At 33.1% G+C, this 18,048-nt stretch overlaps 1 protein-coding gene across 9 annotated transcripts in view; it reads left to right on the top strand.

Moving 5' to 3' along the window:
* Positions 1-18,048, top strand: part of FBXL17 (F-box and leucine rich repeat protein 17) — a 491,597-nt gene that overhangs the window by 30,858 nt on the left and 442,691 nt on the right. For all 9 annotated transcript variants that reach the window (XR_014838483.1, XR_014838481.1, XR_014838482.1 and 6 more), the window contains one exon: positions 7,507-7,638. Coding sequence is in view for 3 of the 9 variants with exons in the window: in XM_003123817.7 (XP_003123865.5) it covers positions 7,507-7,638 (132 nt within the window). In the remaining 6 variants the exon portion in view is untranslated. The remainder of the gene's footprint in view (positions 1-7,506; positions 7,639-18,048) is intronic.

Raw genomic sequence — 18,048 nt, 5'->3', positions numbered from 1 at the left:
TGTTACCATGTGAATGAACTTTGAAAACATGCAAAGCTAAATATGTCAGACACAAAGAACAAATATTTTAAGATTCTACTTATGTAACATCTAGTATAGGCACATTCACAGAGACAACATAGGGGTTTTCAGGGACTAGGGGAAATAGGGAATGGGTACTTACTGCTTAATGGATAGAGAGTTTCTTTTTGGGGTTATGAAAAACTTTTCTAAATGGTAGTGATGGTTCTACAACACTTTGAATATAATGTCACTGTATGTACCTAAATATGGTTAAAATCAGTTTTTATATTACATGTATTTTTTTCACAATCATAAAGGAAAAAATATTTACTTGTTTTTAGATTCTGAATTTCTGTAAGATAAAGGAAAATATCAGTCTCACCTAATACATCTTTACATATTCTAATGATACTCAGTCAAGTAGGTAAAGAGCAGATATGTAACCTTAAAGAGCATCTGCCATGTGTCATGTACTGTTCATAGAGTCCAAACTGTATATCCATACATTTTCTCTTTTGCTTCATAGCCTCTCTGTGAGATAGGTACTATTTCATTTTTGTAGCTGAGGAAGCAGTTAGAGAGAGACTATAAGTAATTTATCTGAAGTAATCAGTAATAGGGCTGACACTCATCAGTGGTATCTTGAGTTCATGCTCAAACTACTTAGCTCATTTCCTCCCCCCTTTAGATGACATGATATTCATTTTATCCCTATAATGATAATTGATGTTTATATTGAGACTGAGAAACTAGAGATTTTCTTAGAAAACCTTCTTTAGCAAATGTGTTGTATTTAGGTAGTTTAAGAATATTTTAAATATTGTTTCTAAATGAGCATCATAATTGGCAAAGGGAAGTAAATATATTTTGGGTGCTTTTTATATCACAGGCATTGTATTTTTGTGCTATCCAATTTAATCATCACAGTAGCACTGAGGTATGTCATGATTAAAAATTGCTACTCTGCTGCAGATGATAAAATTAATGAATCAAACTTTGAAATTGTAATTTTTATGACTTTACAAACATGAACAGTTAGCATAGTTGGGTGAAGTTACTAGGAGATATGGATTGGGTTTTCTTCACTGTTCTCTTTTGCATGTATATAATAGTGACAGTGATGACAGCTCGGGAATGGAAAGTAGAACAAACAGCTTCCTTCTTCTGTTGAAGGCAGCATATCTCATGTTTTTAAAACCTTGGTTTTGAGCAGCTTTCATGTGACATTGGAAGACCTAATCTTGTTTTTTTCCCAGTGGGTTCCATGTTTTGGTTTCAGTTATCTAGATTCTTTGTTGAAGTATATGCTTCCTGAGGTGTTTGTTTTATCATAAAAATAACCCAATAACAACAGATGGCATGTTGAAACAAATTCTCTTTTGTAACTTCTCAAGGGTATTATGCAGATTTTTAATTAAAATTTGAGATGCTGGGAAAATCACCTCCCGATATTTTGTAGAAAAATTTGAAAAATACCTTTGGAGTTCTTGAGCAAAATTGTGAATAACCTTCATTGATTATTATAAAAAAGAAAAAGTCAAGGGAAGTCCTTTTTATATTTGTTTACTCTCATCCATTTGCAGTTCTAGTTAACTGTCATGTGCTAAAATGAACATAGATTAATGAGTGAATGGACCGGCTTTATTTATGAGATGAATTGGCTACTCACACCCTTTTCTTTAAATGATTTCCTTTAGAGACGTCTGGTGAGTGCCCTTGGCACATTACTGGAGTTAGAGGAGGGCTACTATTACTATTCATCTGACTTGCACATTTCCTAGGGAATCAGGTGTTGGACTTGTATTGATACAGATTAAGAACCTCTTAAATGACATAGTAGGGTTCTTTGTCTTAGGTTACTAAGACCAATTACTTGGCAGAGAGTAAGAGTTAGGGTTGTACATGGCATGAGTGTAAGGCGCAGATAGCAATGGAGGATAGATTGTGAATGGAGAAGTGTGGTTGTAGCTGAAAGTTTACAAGGTTCATAACTTCCCTTACCTGGAAGAGCCCTTAGGCAGGAGTTTGCCAGTGTCCCACCAAGGTGAGTGGTTTTGTGGATCTAGTCAACATCAACCAGATAGGTATTTTTTATCTGATGATGAGTAGTTAGCATTTCAGAATGTCCCTTGATAAAGTAGGAAGTATTATGGAGATAATTTTGAGGAGTTTGTACATCATTTAGGTGTACTGATTTTTCTCTGGGGTAAGAGGTGTTAATAGGGGCAAATTATTTACTTGATACAAGAGGAGATCAATTGTAGTTTAGGGTTTCCTACTGTGGCGCTGGTTCCTGTGGAGGTTTCTTCTAATGGCTTTCTGGCAAGTTGTTTCTCTATATATCTGCCCTTCTGTTTGTCTAGTTCTGGGGGGCAGTGGTTTTCTCCTCAACCTCACTTTTCTGATGGATGCAGGGAGGGTGGTTGAACTTGTTCAACTTTTTACGTGTTATTAGGATGGAGTAGGAACTTCTGAGTTCCTCAATGTTGGACTGGAAACAGAAGGTTGATTTTTTTTTTTTTTTAAGGCATTTCAGTTACTCAGTAATCATCTTAATTTTGTTTATACCCAGTTTTATTCTTTATTATGGTGAATCTGTGGAAAGCCCAAGGTCTTTCCCAAGCCCCTTTAATTTGGAGGGTCTAGAACAGTCCTTACTCTAGGGCCTAGTTCTTTTGCTATAGTGCCACTTTTCTTATCTTTAAGCTGGATGCCAGGACTCCCACAAGGTCCCTCCATTCTGACAGGGCCAAAGCTTCAATGTCTCCAGCACTCTTTCCTGGGTGAAGATTTTTGTATTTAGAAGAGTTATTTACTACTTCTGAGGCTTTTAGAGAAGTATTAGTACTAAATTCAGGTCAAGCTCCAGGGGATATTCTTTTTTTTAAAATTTGTTTCTTTGATTTCTATTTTATATCTTTAAATTGAAGAGTAGTTGACTCACAGTAATGTATTAGTGATTTGTAATTTTTATGCATTACCAAATGATTACCACAATGAGTTGTTACTGTCACCATACAAAATTATTATAATATTATTGATGGTGTTTCCTGTGCTGTACGTTATAGCCCTATGACGTATTTATTTTATAACTGGTAGTTTGTAATTCTTAATCCCTTTCACCTATTTCATCCATCTCCCTCCACCCCACAACTTCTAGTTTGCTCTCTGAATCTTTTGAGTCTCTGTCTGTTTTGTTGTATTTGTTCATTTTTTTTTTTATATTCCACATATAAGTGAACTTGTACAGTATTTTGTCTTTCTCTGCCTAATTTGCTTAACACCCTCTAGGTCCATCCATGTTCTTGGAAATGGCAAGATTTCATTCTTTTATATAGCTAATATTTCACTGTGTGTGTATATTTATAAATATGTATACCATACTTATTTACATATATGTACACACACACACACACACACACACACTACATCTGTAATCATTGATCAGTGAGTGGACGCTTAGGTTGCTTCCGTATCTAGGCTAATGTTGCAGGGTACATCAGGGTGCATATGTGTTTTTGAATTAGTGTTATTTTCTTCAGATAAATGCCCAGAAGTGGAATTGCTGGATCATATGGTAGTTCTATTTTTAATTATTTTAGGAACCTCCATACTGTTTTTCATAGTGGCTGTACCAACTTACATTCTTACCAACAGAGCATAGGGATTCCCTTTTCTCTACATCCTTGTCACTACTTGTTATTTATTGCCTTTTTGATAATAACCATTCTAACAGGTGTGAGATGATATTTCATTATAGTTTTGATTTGCATTTTCCTGATAATTAGTGATGTTGAGCATCTTTTTATGTTCCTCTTGGCCATATGTATGTCTTCCTTGGAATAATATCTGTTTAGTTCCTTGGCCTGTTTGAAAATTGGCTTGATTGGTTATCTGATACTGAGTTGTATGAGTTCTTCTTATATTTTAGATATTAACCCCTCATATTGTTTGCAACTATCTTCTCCCATTCAGTAGATTGCCTTTTCGTTTTGTTGATGGATTTTTTCTCTGTGCAAAAGCTTTTTAGTTTGGTGTGTTCCCATTTTTAATTTTCACTTTTATTGCCCTTGCCTGGAGAGACAAATCCAAAATAAAATTGCTAAGACTAATGTCAAAGAGCATACCAACTATGTTTTCTTCTAGGAGTTTTATGATTTCAAGTCTTACATTTAAATCTTTAATTCATTTTGAGTTTATTTTTGTATAGTGTAAGAAATGTTCTAGTTTCATCCTTTTACATGTAGCTGTCCAGTTTTCCCAATACCATTTATTAAAGAGACTGTCTTTTCCTCAATATATATTCTTACCTTCTCTGTCTTAATCAACTGTATGTGTATTTACTTCTGAGCTCTTTTTTTTTTCTATCCCATTGATCTGTGTGTCTGTTTTTGTGCCAGTACCATACTTTTTTTAAATTGCTATAGCTTTGTTGTATAGTTTGAAATCAGGGAGCATGATAGTTCCAGCTTTGTTCTTCTCAAGATTGCTTTGGCTGTTTTTGGTCTTTTGTGATTTCATCTAAATTTTAGGCATTTTCTCTGAAAAATGCCTTTGATATTTTGATAGAGACTGTACTGAATATATATATTGCTTTGAGTGGTATGGACAATTTAACAGTATTCTTCCAATCCATGAGTTATATCTCTCCATTTATTATGTCATCTTCAGTTTCTTTCATCTGTGTCTTAACAGTTTAGACCTAGACTATAGATAGGTCTTTTACTTCCTTGGTTAAATTTATGCCTGGGAATTTTATTCTTTTTGACGCATTTGAAAGTGATGGGGTTCCCATTGTGGCTCAGGGGGTTAAGAACCTGACCAGTATCCAAGAGGATGTGGGTTCCATCTCTATCCTTGCTCAGTGGATTAATGATCCAGCATTACCATGAGCTGTGGTGTAGGTCACAGATGTGGCTTGAATCTCACATTGTCTGGCTGTGGTGAAGGCTGGCAACTGCAGCTCCGATTTGACCCCTAGCTTGGGAACTTCCATATGCCATGGGAGTGGCCCTAAAAAAAAATAAAAAGACGCATGCACACACAAAAAAAGCTAAAAAAAGAAAACAATATAAATATATATATATATAAATATATATATATATATATATATATATATATATATATATATATACATATACACTGGCTTCATTCAGGGCCAGTGTTTCCTTATTGATTTTCTGTCTGGATGATCTATTCATTGCTGAAGGTGGGGTGTTAAAGTCCCTGATTATTGTGCTATTTCTCCTTTTATGGCTTGTATTGGTTGCCTTATACATTGAGGTGCTCCTTTGTTGGTTGCATATGTATTTATGATTTTAGTGTCATCTTCTTGGATTGATCCTTTGATCATTATGTCATGTCTTTGTCTTTTGTAGTAATCTTTATTTTAAAGTCTATTTTGTCTAATATGAGTGTTGCTGCCCCAGCTTACTTTTGATTTCTGTTTGTCTGGAATATTTTCTTCCATCTTCTCTTTTTCAGTCTGTGTGTGCCCCTAGAACTGAAGTGGGTCTCTTGTAGACAGCATATGTTTTGGTCTTTTTTTTTTTTTTGTATCCATTCTGTGTCTTTTGGTTGGAGCATTTAATTCATTTACATGTAAGGTAATTATTGATATATATGTTCTTACTGTCATTTTATTAATTGTTTTAGTTAGTCTTTTTTCTTCACCTCTTTTGTTCTCGTGATTTGATGACTATCTTTAGTGTCATGTTTGGATTGCTTTGTCTTATTTGTGTGTGTATCTGTTAGAGATTTTTGGTTTGGGTTTACCATGAAGTATAATATATATATATACAAGATTATTTTAAATTGGTAGTCTCTTAGTTTCAAGTGTCTTTCCAGTATTCTGTGTTTGTAGTCTTCTTATCTCATGATTTTTGGTTTTGATATCATATTTGTATGTGGATTGTTTCCTGCCTTTACTACATGTTTGTTTTTACTGGTGAGCCTTCTCACTTGTAATTTTCTTCTTTTTAGTTGTGGCCTTTTCCTCTTAGAGAAGTTTCTTTAGCAGTTGTAAAGCTGATTTGGGAGTGCTGAACTGTCTTATCTGTAAAGTTTTTAATTCCTCCATCAAATCTGAATGACAAACTTGCTGGGTAGAGTGTTCTGGGTTGTAGGTTTTTTCCCTTTCATCACTTTTAACTATATTGTGCCACTGCTTCTGGCCTGCAGTTTCTGCTGAAAAATCAGCTGAAAACCATATTGGGGCTCCCTTGTATGTTATTTGTTGCTTTTTCCTAGCTGCTTTCAGTATTTTCTCTTTGTCTTTAATTTCAGTCAGTTAGATTAGTATGTATCTCAGGGTGTTTCTCCTTGGGTTTGTTCTGAATGGGACTTGTGTGGTTATTTCTTTTAGCTAAATCTTATGAAACACTTTTAGTTAATTATTCTTCTAGTCTGTTTTGAATAATTTTAAATAAATGGAAAATATGAAAAAAATTTATAGGGAACACCCATATACCCACCTTGTAGATTGCATAATTAATATTATAGCATGTTTACTACATATCTGTCTATTTATTCATTTTTGTTTTGTTTTTTGGTAAATATTTAGAAGCTAAGTCATATAATATTCAGGCAAATTTTATAATTTTTTTTCATTTATGCTTAGTATCCCTCCAAGAAGATTTTTTATATTAATTTACTCTCTTGGTAGTGATGTATCAGCACACTTTGAACCCTTGCCAACTCTGTGTTTTATTGTTTTAATTTAACTTTTTCAGATTATTTTTGCTAAAGAGGTTTTTACTGAAGTTTCTTATTTTCTTCTAAGATGACTCTTCGTATGTAATACCCATAAAACAACATTTATTTATAATTTGCTTTGATCATCTAATCTCTACATTTGGTAGGAAATGTATATGATTTGTTCTTTATGATACTTAATGTTTTTTAAGGGGAATGTTGTAATTCAGTAACTTGAGATTTAAATCATGAAATCACTAGTCCTTTTTTTTTTTTTTTTTAGTTTTTGTGGTAAGTGTGTAAATAAGGATTAACTAGAATATTGGCCATAGCATATTCAGTCTTTTTTTCTTTTTTATGGCGTAAATGAGATGAAAAGAAAATGATTCATTGGGGCAATCAGAACCAGAAGTAAAACTCATGAATTAAGTATTCTTTCAATCACTGGGCCTTTGACTCACTTCTTGGACCTTTGTTTTATTCCTTGGACCTGTGTTCCACTCAGTCTAACATGATGACTGATAAAAAGACTCAAGAAAAATAAAAAAGTGAATTTGAAGTGTTAAGGAATCTAGGCATCTAGGTGGGCATATAGTGTGAGGCAGTTAAAGCAAGGAAATAATTAGAAGGGGAAAAGTTTTACACAAAACTGTTTTAAATTGTAGATTGCTACAGTATGTTTTATTTTAAACATAATTTATAAACATTATTTTACTTTGTTATGTCCGTGAAAAAAATTATATGGAAATCCCAATAGATACGTTACCTTTGTTATTTTTGGAGCATTCAGCCAAATCTCTTTATTTACAGCTGGGCTCAAAGTGCAGAGAACTCAAAGATATTCATTTCGGCCAGTGTTACAAGATCTCAGATGAAGGCATGATCGTCATAGCTAAGGGCTGTCTGAAATTACAAAGAATATACATGCAGGAAAACAAATTAGTAAGTACTTGTTATCATCCTTGTGGTTTTCATTGTTTCTAACTCTTGAATTCCTTACAACTTTGCTTAAGTTTTTTTCTGCTTAATTTCTTTGGTGGTTTAGAGGCAAACCCTACTTTATAAGCAAGAATCTTCTCAAAACAGTAATTTTTATAAATTGATTTTAGAACTGTATGAGTGCTTGTTTGTGTTACTTGCATGTTTAGAATTCTTCATTAGCATGTGCTAGTATGTTTTTTCTAAACTCTGATAGTTGGAAAAAATTAATTGGAGAAAATTAAATTTGGTTCCCAAATATATGTATGTGGTTGTTTTTCCTTATGATTCCTTTATGTATTGCAGTAATTTTAGATAGTTAGAAATTTTTAATATTCAGGAAGATGTATGCTTGTGAAATAGAGTCTTTCACTTAGTATGGTTTGAAATGTGATTCAGTAAATTGAGTCAGATAATCTTGGTAGTTATATAGTTTTTCGATAGTTACATAGATTTTATTTTATATTTTAAGCATGTGCATTTAACTCACACTTACTGTATGTTATAACTATCTTTGAAGCCATGTAAGTTTCTCTTAATGAGATATACTTGACATAAAATTTATCTTTTTAAAGTAATAAAATTTTTTAGTATATTCACAGAATTTTCCAATCATCATTAGTAATTCTAGAATGTTTCATTACCCCCAAAAGAAGCCCATTAGCTGTCATTCTTCATTCCCCCTTCCTCTAGCCCCTGGCAGCTGGTTATCTACTATTTCTATGGATTTGCCTGTTCCAGGCATTTCATTTAAATGGAATCATGCAATATCTGGTCTTTTTTGTCTTCCCTTTTTCACTTAGCATATTTTTTTTGAAGTTCATTCGTGTTGTAGTGTGTATCAGAGCTTCACTCATTTTTATGGCTCAGTAATATTCCAAATCCATTTAGTTTCGATTTGATAGTTACATAGTACAGGTTAACAGAAAAAGTTGCCAGTGAGGAGGCATTAGTAGAGTTCTCAGTGTTGAAGAATAGTGTACTTTAAAATACAGGCAAGGTGGTCCTGAATATGTAGCATATTGTTAAAGAAGACTTGCTTTTTAATTGTATCCACAAAATAAATCTTTTTGTTGCCCCTTGGAGTTAGTTTACAAAATTTCATAAATATACCTTACCTATTAACATAAATTTTGAAAGATCTCTTAAAGCCTTTTCACTTGAAATGGGAAAATGCTTCTTTAAAAAGAGATTACAGTTAGTAAAATTGAAACACTAAATTAAAAGTGAATGCACTTATAACCATGTAGAATAGTATTTTTCTCTGAAATGACATAGTAAAAATACTTTCCATTCCTCTTTACATCTAATACATATTTAATAATCACTTCTGAGTCAGTATGCTCTTTTGGAGAGAATAATGTCTTTGGGTCAGGGAGAGCGAATTTTTTCTTTAAATGGCCACACCTGCAGCACATGGAAGTTCTTGGGCTGGGGATTGAATCTGAGCCACAGTGGCAGCAACGCCTGATCCTTTAACTTACTGCACTGATGAGGGATCAAATCTGTGCCTCCAGTAACCTGAGCTGCTGCAGTCAGATTCTTAACCCCCTGTGCCGCAGTTGAAACTCCAGAGAGAGTGAATTTTTGAATCCTGGTATCCATTCACTTGCATTGTGATCCTGGGAAAGTTACATAAGATCTCTGAACTCCTTTGCAAACGGGTTTACTAGTATTTGTATTTTTTTAGATTGTGGGGGTTTGAGGATTAAATGATAATATTCTTAAATTGTTTGCTATAAACTCTGACCCATAGGAGGCAATAAAAACTCAGTTTTAATGAGGTCTTGACTGTATTTGTTGTCTGTTGGTTTCCACTGTATACTCAAGATAAAGGATGGTAATCCCAATTGACAGTTTTTATCTTTTTCACATAATAGGAATATTTGTTGAGTGATTAATATTTGTTTTCTTATTGAAGAAATACAGAGAAACATTTTTATTGACCAGTCGTTTCTCAAAAGAATTACCTGTATGTTTTGAAGGTTCTTGTTATGTTCAAATTTCTTTAATACTGTGCTCCATTAGAAAGATGTTATATGTCAGACTTCCCGTATGGCTCACAACGTAACTACTCGGTGTTGCTTCTACAGTGGCTGTGGCTTGACCCCTAGCCTTGGAACTTCCGTATGCCGTAGGTGCAGCCACTTGTTTAAAAAAAAAAAAAGAAAGAAAGAAAGAAAGATGTTTGTTATATGAATAAATGCTAAGAGAATCAGTTTTCTATGTAGTGTTATTCAGTAAAGATTCTGATATCATTGCAAATTTGAAGTAATTTTTTTAGATCTTAAAGATTAGTTCATTGAAATTCTATGAGTTTAAAGTTCTTAGAAAGGGAAATTTAGAATAATTTGGTATCTTTCTCTTGGACAGTTGAGCTATTTATAGGTAATCTCCCAAAGGAACTTTGGTTTGTATTTATGAAATAAGGAGAAATATTTGAGTTGCTTGCAAAGCTACAATTTTAATTAGTTTGAGTCTTTTCACTATGAAATATATTATTATTCCTTAACAACAAATATTTTAAGTAAAGTGAGTAGAAATAATAGTCTGGTTAAAGGCAAATAGTGTTTATGTATGTATACATGTAATTATACTGTATATGTCCTTATAAACATGAAATAATAAACATCATTAAATAAGACAAATATTTTACACCAACCACTGATGGGTGAATATGGTGCCCAAAAGGATGCTAGCAGAACTTTACCTGTGCAGATATTGATCATTAGCCAAATTATTTTGCTAATCTCTTGTCAGTCTTCTCAAAAGGAATCATCTCAAAAAAATGCTGGAGTTTTATTATGCAGCCTAAAATGGTTTTTTTTAAAGTATAAACTTTGCTGACTTTCAGATATCAAATTGGTTGTTTTTATATACATTGATGGTATTTGACTGAGTATACATTTTTTTCGTATTGTATCTTGGCCTTTAGATGGCAGCATTGTCTTTGTATATTTCAGTGACATAGCTTTTGTGTCCTTGATGTAACTATAAAGATAAAATACTTGTACACACTTTCTGCAGATATTTATAATTTGTTTGTGATATTGTCCTTTAGGTGGTTTTAATGGGAAACTTTCTTAAAAATATGAAATGTTAGTTGCATCTAGAATGTTATAAGGTACACTGATATTTGAATATTCTTATTTGTTGTACTGAAAGTTAAACTTTAGGGAAGGGATTCCTGTATTTATCAGAGGGAGTTACATTCAGGTGGGAAGTGAGGACAATGACTTGACATTTTAGGACTCAAATGACTTATGGTAAGGCAGAGAATTGGGAACTTACATGTAAAATCTTCCCCCAAAGAATGAGGTTTTTTTAGTCATTCTTGAGTGAGACACAAGCCGTGTACCCACGTGGATGTATTTTGCATTTGCTATAAATTGTTTTGTAGACTATAAAGATAGATCTGAGGAATATAACTATAGTGAGTGTCCAGTAGATAATTGTCAGCCTTCTTTTAGCTACAGCGTTTATACCACCTCAGTATAGTACTGTCTATAGAATTATTTTAAGGCCGTATTTAGTTTGTGTGTATAGTTATGGATAATCTAGAAACTTCATATTCTCTCTGCTTCTTTACTCTCCTTGCTCCAGATTCCACTTCTCCACTTTTTGGACAGAAGCTCTTTGGGTAGCTTTTTATTTGGTTGTAAAATGATTGGATCAGGTAGATTATCATTTGTTTTCCAGCCTGATTCTTTTGTTTTTGTTTTGTTTTGTTTTTGAGATTAAAAAAATATTTTATTGCAGTATTTATATTGTGTTAATTTCTGCTGTATTGCAAAGTGATTCAGTTATACATACATATATATATTATTTTTCATATTCTTTTCCACTATGGTTTATCACAGGATATTGAATTTAGTTGTCTGTACTTTACAGTGGAAACTTGTTGTTTCTGATGTTTTAAAGTACTAGCAGTTATGATTTTGAAAATGGTTTCTATACTAAGTCCTAAGGTCAGCATTTTGATAAATCTACATGTGTAATATATATGTTTTGGTCTATTTTAACACTTTCTATGGTCTATAAAATTGAGACATGAAATTATGGTAGCTATCTGAATTATCCAAGAGAGTAGTGATATATTATGAATACATTTTAGAAAATTTCAGGGAAATGATAAATGTTTTCTGGTTAAAACTTGATTTCCTGAGAGTTGTGACCTTTTATATTTTCAACCTCATGGTGAATTATTTTACTAGTTTTACAATTCTGTGCCATCTCCTAGTGTTCTTTGGCCTCTGTTGTAATATTATTTGTTATACTGTTTTTTTCATGTATGAGGTAGGATCTAAATTCATCTCTCTAGGCTTCCTCCTTCTAGGCTGGAAGCATTTTCTTCTTTTTTTCCTTTTTTGGCTGCCCTGTGGCATGTGGAATTCCTGGGGCAGGGATTGGATCTGAGCCACAGTTGTGATGTACACTGCAGCTGTGGCAACACCTGTCCCTTTAACCCACTCTGCTTAGCTGGGGGAATTGAACCCATGTCCTGGCACTGCAGAGATGCCAGGTTGAGCCACAGTGGGAACTCTTGGAAACATTTTAAGGGATGAATGAGGCAAACACTTAAGTTTGAGTTGAACTGAACACTGTCCATCATACCTTGATCCTGCCATTTCTTAATGATGTGATTGGGTTAGTTTTCTTAATTTTTGAACTTTCATTTCCTTGTTTTCTGCAGAAAGGATATAGTACCTCAAACATGTTCTTACAAGGATCAGACTAAATGAAATTGAGGTAAAGTACAAAAATATATGGTCCCAAATGTAGGAAGTCTTTAGTAAAAAAGTTTTTTTTCTTCCTCTCCTATCAGAGTTTAGTTTCTGAAGCCTACAGTTTGAATTGGGCTTTCTCAGTGCCTAATATCACTTACTGTGTTCTGATTTTATAAGTTAGTTATCACAGTTGAATTCTTATTTTGTCACTTGCTGCTATTTGAGGTTGTTTTAGCACCTAAGTGAATAGGCTGGTAGCCATGTTATCATCAACTAGGGTAAGTAAGGTAAACGTTTGCATCAGATATCAAATAGCAGTGATTAATTGAGCATTATATTAAGGCTTGCATTTCTTGACTCTTACTGTTCAGCTTGGAGTTACCATATTAAAACCTTTGGTCCTCCTAGTCTCCAATTTCCCCACTACATTCTGTTATCTTATTTCTCAAATACTCCTTGTGAAGTGAGTTTACTTGTAATCCCAGACGTAAATAATATATGTTTGTGAGTGATTCCATTTCTGAGTACTCAATTCAGCCTCCAGAGTCTCCCAAGGTAGATAGATGCCTTCATTGCCCTTTCCTCTCTTAAAAGATGAGGCATTTACTTATACCAGGAATGGTAGTTTCAGTAAAGTGATGCATGAATGTGGCATTCCAAAGAAGAAGATTTAAAGTTACTAAATTCATATTATTATTATTTTGATTTAATGAGTTTTTATTTATTAATGACTCCTGACCTCATAAATACAAGTTTTACATGTACAAGTACTTCTTTACAGAATATGGTTAGAACAAATGTAGAGACCTCACTAAAGCTATGTAAGAAACTATGAATTTCAAGAAAACAGAAACAAACAACCCCCCAAATGCAACAAAAAAAATGTTTCAAAGTATAGGATATCCCCTTGGATTTGAATATTGTTTTTTACCAATCTCAAGGGAAAAATTACACTTATCAAACAAACTATTTCATTTAAAATCACTTAATATATGTTTCTACATGGGAAATCTATATCTTTCAATGTTTTAAAATTTATAGACAATTTTGTCAATTAGATAAGGTGAATCTATTTTTATTTTTATATATTTAGTTATTTTGAAATTTTATTTTAATTTTTTGTACAGAATAAAATACATGTATTTAAACACAATTACATTCACACAGATTATTATATCATGGATCTTAAGAAATAGATTAAGTGACTCCCTCTGGAGAAGTGGAATGGAAAATATGCTGAGACAAATAGGAAATTTATTCTATACTTTATCCCATTTTGTATGGCTTTCATCTTTACTATTTAGTATTGTCTATTACATTTCAATTTTTCCCTAAAAATTAGCCTTATATTAAAATTGTGTATATATACAACTAAAATTTATAAAGAAGAAAGCCTTATATACCATTAAATATTTTATATAGCATAATAAAGAGAATACCAAATGGTAAGAATAACAAAAATAATACACCCTCTGAAAATAAGTAAAATATAAAATGCATAAATTGATTAAAAAACAGAGTAACTATATAAATATGTCCTCTCAATTTGTTACATCTTATTGATTCTTCAGTATAGGCATTACACCATTCTAGGTGATGTGATAAACAAGACATTACAGACCTTACATTGTATCATGGAGAGAAATGGTTATTAATAATACAGTTGTAGAACTGTATTATTTAATTGTACAGTTGCATTAATTAATTATAATTTAATTATAAATTCTTTGATGGAGAGGAAATCAGAATCAGATCTAAGAAGACTTCAGCATTCCAAGAATGATGTTAAATGACCCCCTTCATGGTGGATTATGTGCTTATTTACTATGAGATATATTTCTTCTCCAGAGATTCCTTGTTTGTGTATCAATTGTAGATTTTTGGTTTGCAGTTATTCTGAAGTTTTGATATAAGAGTCTATATGTATATGAGATTGTTTTAAGTTGTTATTCTCTTAATTGCAAGTTCATCTCCAGTGTCCTGCATTTGTTCCCACCTCTTGATTTCTGATTTTGGTGGTATAATTGTGCAAGGATGATTTAGTATCTTTACTGTATATATACCTTTACTGGTGAGCCTTGTCACGTGTAGAATTTTTGTTTCCTGTTGCTGTCTTTTCTTTTCTGCCTAGAGAAGTTCCTTTAGTATTTGTTGTAAGGCTGGTTTAGTGTTACTGAATTCTCTCAACTTTTGCTTATCTGTGAAGGTTTTGATTTCTCCTTCAAATCTGAATGAGAGCCTTGCTGGGTAAAGTAATCTTGGTTGGAGGTTTTTTCCTTTCATCACATTAAGTATATCATGCCACTCCCTTCTGGCCTGCAGAGTTTCTCTGAAAAATCTGCCAATAACCTTATTGGGGTTCCCTTGTATGTTATTTGTTTCTTTTCCCTAGCTGCTTTCAAGATTTTCTCTTTGTCTTTAATTTTGGTTAGTTTGATTAATATGTGTCTCGGTGTTATCCTCCTTGGGTTTATTTTATATGGTACTCGTTGTGCTTCCTGGATTTGAGCACATGGTTCCTTTCCCATGTTAGGGAAATTTTCGGCTATTATCTCTTGGAATATTTTTTCTGTCCCCTTCTCTGTCTCTTCTCCTTCTGGCACCCCTCTAATACGGATGTTGGTGCGTTTAAAGTTGTCCCAGAGTTCTCTGAGACTCTCTTCATTTGTTTTCAATCTTTTTTCTCTTTTCTGTTCCGCATCTGTAATTTCCACTAATCTGTCCTCCACCTCGCTTATTTGTTCTTCTGCTCCTGTATTCTACTGTTAGCTGCTTCTATTGAATTTTTTATTTCAGTTATTGTATTTTGCATCTCTTCTTGTTTAAGTTTTATACCTTGTATCTCTTTGCTCAGTGTTTCCAGTAAGTTATCCATCTTTGCCTCCAGTTTATTTCCAATGTCTTGCATCATCTTCAGCATTAACAGTCTAAAGTCTTTTTCCTGGAGGCTGAGAATCTCCTCATGGCTTAGCTGTTTTTCTGGGGTTTTTCCTTTCTCCCTCATCTGAGTTATAGTCCTCTGTCTTTTTTATAGGTTTTTGGTGTGGTGACCTTCTTACAGATAATAGGGTTGTAGCCTCTCTTACATCTGATGTCTGCCCCCCTTGTGGCTGAAGTCTCTAAATTCATATTATTATTGTATAATACATTTCGGGGTTTTGCTGTCATTAATATTTAAAAATATTTAATAGAAATCCCCTCTGTGGTGTGGTAGGTTAAAGATCCTTGTTGTCTCTGCTGGTGCACAGGTTCGATCCCTGTCCTGGCACAGTGGGTGAGGATTTGATGTTGCCCCAGCTTTGGTGTAGGTCACTCCTGCTCTCAGATTTGATTCCTGGCCCAGGAACTTAGGTATACTATGGTTATGGCCAAAAAAGAAAAAAAAAATACTTTTTTTTAATACTGATTTTTATTTTCTCCATTATAGCTGGTTTACAGTGTTCTGTCAGTTTTCTACTATACAGCAAAATGATCCAGTCACACATACATGTATACATTCTTTTTTTCTCACATTATTATGCTCCATCATAAGTGACTAGATATAGTTCCCAGTGCTATACAGTAGGATCTCATTGCTTATCCATTCCAAGGCAATAGTTTGTATCTGTTAACCCCAAATTCCCAGTCTATCCTTCTCCCTCCCCTTCAGAAGAAGAAAAATTAATAGAAGATATCTCATTGTTTATAATGTACCAGGCACTATGTAGATTTACATAATTAATCTTCACAGCCATCGTATGAGGTATCTTATTTTTATTCCATTTTACAGATGGGGAAATTGAGATGTATAGAGTTTAAGTAACAACAGCTAAGTGTCAGAGTCAAGATTCTAACCCAGATCTGTTCCCAATCCTTGGTTGTCAAGCCCTTTGATTGCTTGGACACATCACAGATGGAGAGCTAAACCACATGCCTCTGAGCCAAGCAGTAATTGCCGAAAAAGATGTTATCCCCCTCAAAACATTTGCTGACAGGTGTTGTGAGACATCATAGGAGACAGATAATTATTAGCATGAACAGAAGATTCTTTTATTAGGATGATAATTGATTTTAGGGGAAGTTGCTGGTACCAATATAGATACATTGAAATCTTTTCTAGGAAAATTAGTAAAATTATCAAAGGAAAAAACTGTCTTTAAGATGATGTTTATTGTACAAATATGAACATAATTAACTTTAGTTGAATTGTACTTTTTATGCAAAATTTTTTATTTTGTAAAAACAATATTTTATATTTTTTGTGAAGTTTGGATTCAGAAGCTAATTGCTGTTCATTTTGTCTGGCAGATTTAATAGAAATTTTAATAGGTTAATGAACTCATAACTTTCTTCTCTGTTCCTTAGCACTGTTTCAGATGTTGATTCAGTGTACTTCGCATCTGAATACCTACTGTGTGCCAGGCACTACAAAACATTAAGAATTAAAGAGGTATACTGCTGAAGAAAAGGTATCCCTTTGAAGTGATAAGTACAGTGGAAATGCCAATCCTAAAATAGTTACTTGTGTGACAGATTAGGGAGGAATCAGGAAATCTCATAAATAGTAGGTGACATTTGAACTGGTTCTTGAATGATAATATAGTGATGTAGTGATTGTGATCAAGTCAAGATTTTTTAGAGGAAAGTGATTGCAATTGGGGGAATAGTATTAACATGGACAAAATAGCGGGAAAATAAGTGGAATGTTTAATACCTGGTGAGTGTTAAAGTAGGATTAGGTTTATAGCAGAATGGTGGGAGAAGTGTTCAAAGTGGGTCTGTGAAGGAAGGTAGGAGCCAGGTTGTTAAATTTCTTGAATATCTTGCAAAGAAATTCGCATGTCTTTTGGTAGCTGGGATTATAGAAAGTGTAAAACGTGGTTGATCAGATTTTTTTGATTTTGTATTTTGTTTTAAATATTGGGGAACTTAGAAAAACTGAGACTACCAGAGAGAGTAATAATAACATCTTCATGCCCATCACCTTAACACTTTGTTAGATTTGTTTCTTCTTGAATTACTAAAAGCAAATAAACTTTGTCTCTTTTGTCTTGCATCTCATGTTATTCCGCTCTTTCTAGAGGCAACTATAATGATGATCTAAAATGCTTTAAAATGCTTGAAAAAAAACAACTTTTACAACTTTTACAGACATAAAGGATACCATGAACAACAATATGGTATTGTTTAGTTTGTGGTCACAGATAGTTTATATCTTATGTTATATAGTTAGATATCTGGTCTCACAAAGAAAATAGCTTACAATTTTCATTTTTTACTTTTAAGTTATTTTTGAGTTCTAGCAGTTAAAAATACATAATTCATTCTTTTAAACTTTTAGTATCCTGTATATGTATATATATCCTGTTTACCCATTTCATGTTGAGGGACACTTATTTTGCCTCCATTGTTTTATCATTGAAGGCAATATTGCAATAAAATCTTTGTTCAAGTCTCCCATGCTTATCTGTGAGAATTTCTCTAGAATCAATATCTAGACATGTAATTAATGGGAGCTAAGGTACATTTCAGATTTTTACTAGATCATGTCAAATTGCTCTCCATGGATAACCAAAATTATGACTTATAAGTGTATCTTGATAATGGGTTGTCAACTCTTTTGAGGGTGGAGATTATCTAGTTATTTTTTTTATCCCATCCACCCACA

The sequence above is a fragment of the Sus scrofa genome, chromosome 2 (genome assembly GCF_054392235.1).
Source record: "Sus scrofa isolate SSC_HxYL_T2T_F1_AM1 chromosome 2, Sscrofa_HxYL_maternal_Yorkshire_Landrace_v2.0, whole genome shotgun sequence".
Lineage (NCBI taxonomy): Eukaryota > Metazoa > Chordata > Mammalia > Artiodactyla > Suidae > Sus > Sus scrofa.
The sequence above is the reverse complement of the archived record's forward strand: the minus strand, read 5'-3'. Positions and strand labels throughout refer to the sequence as shown.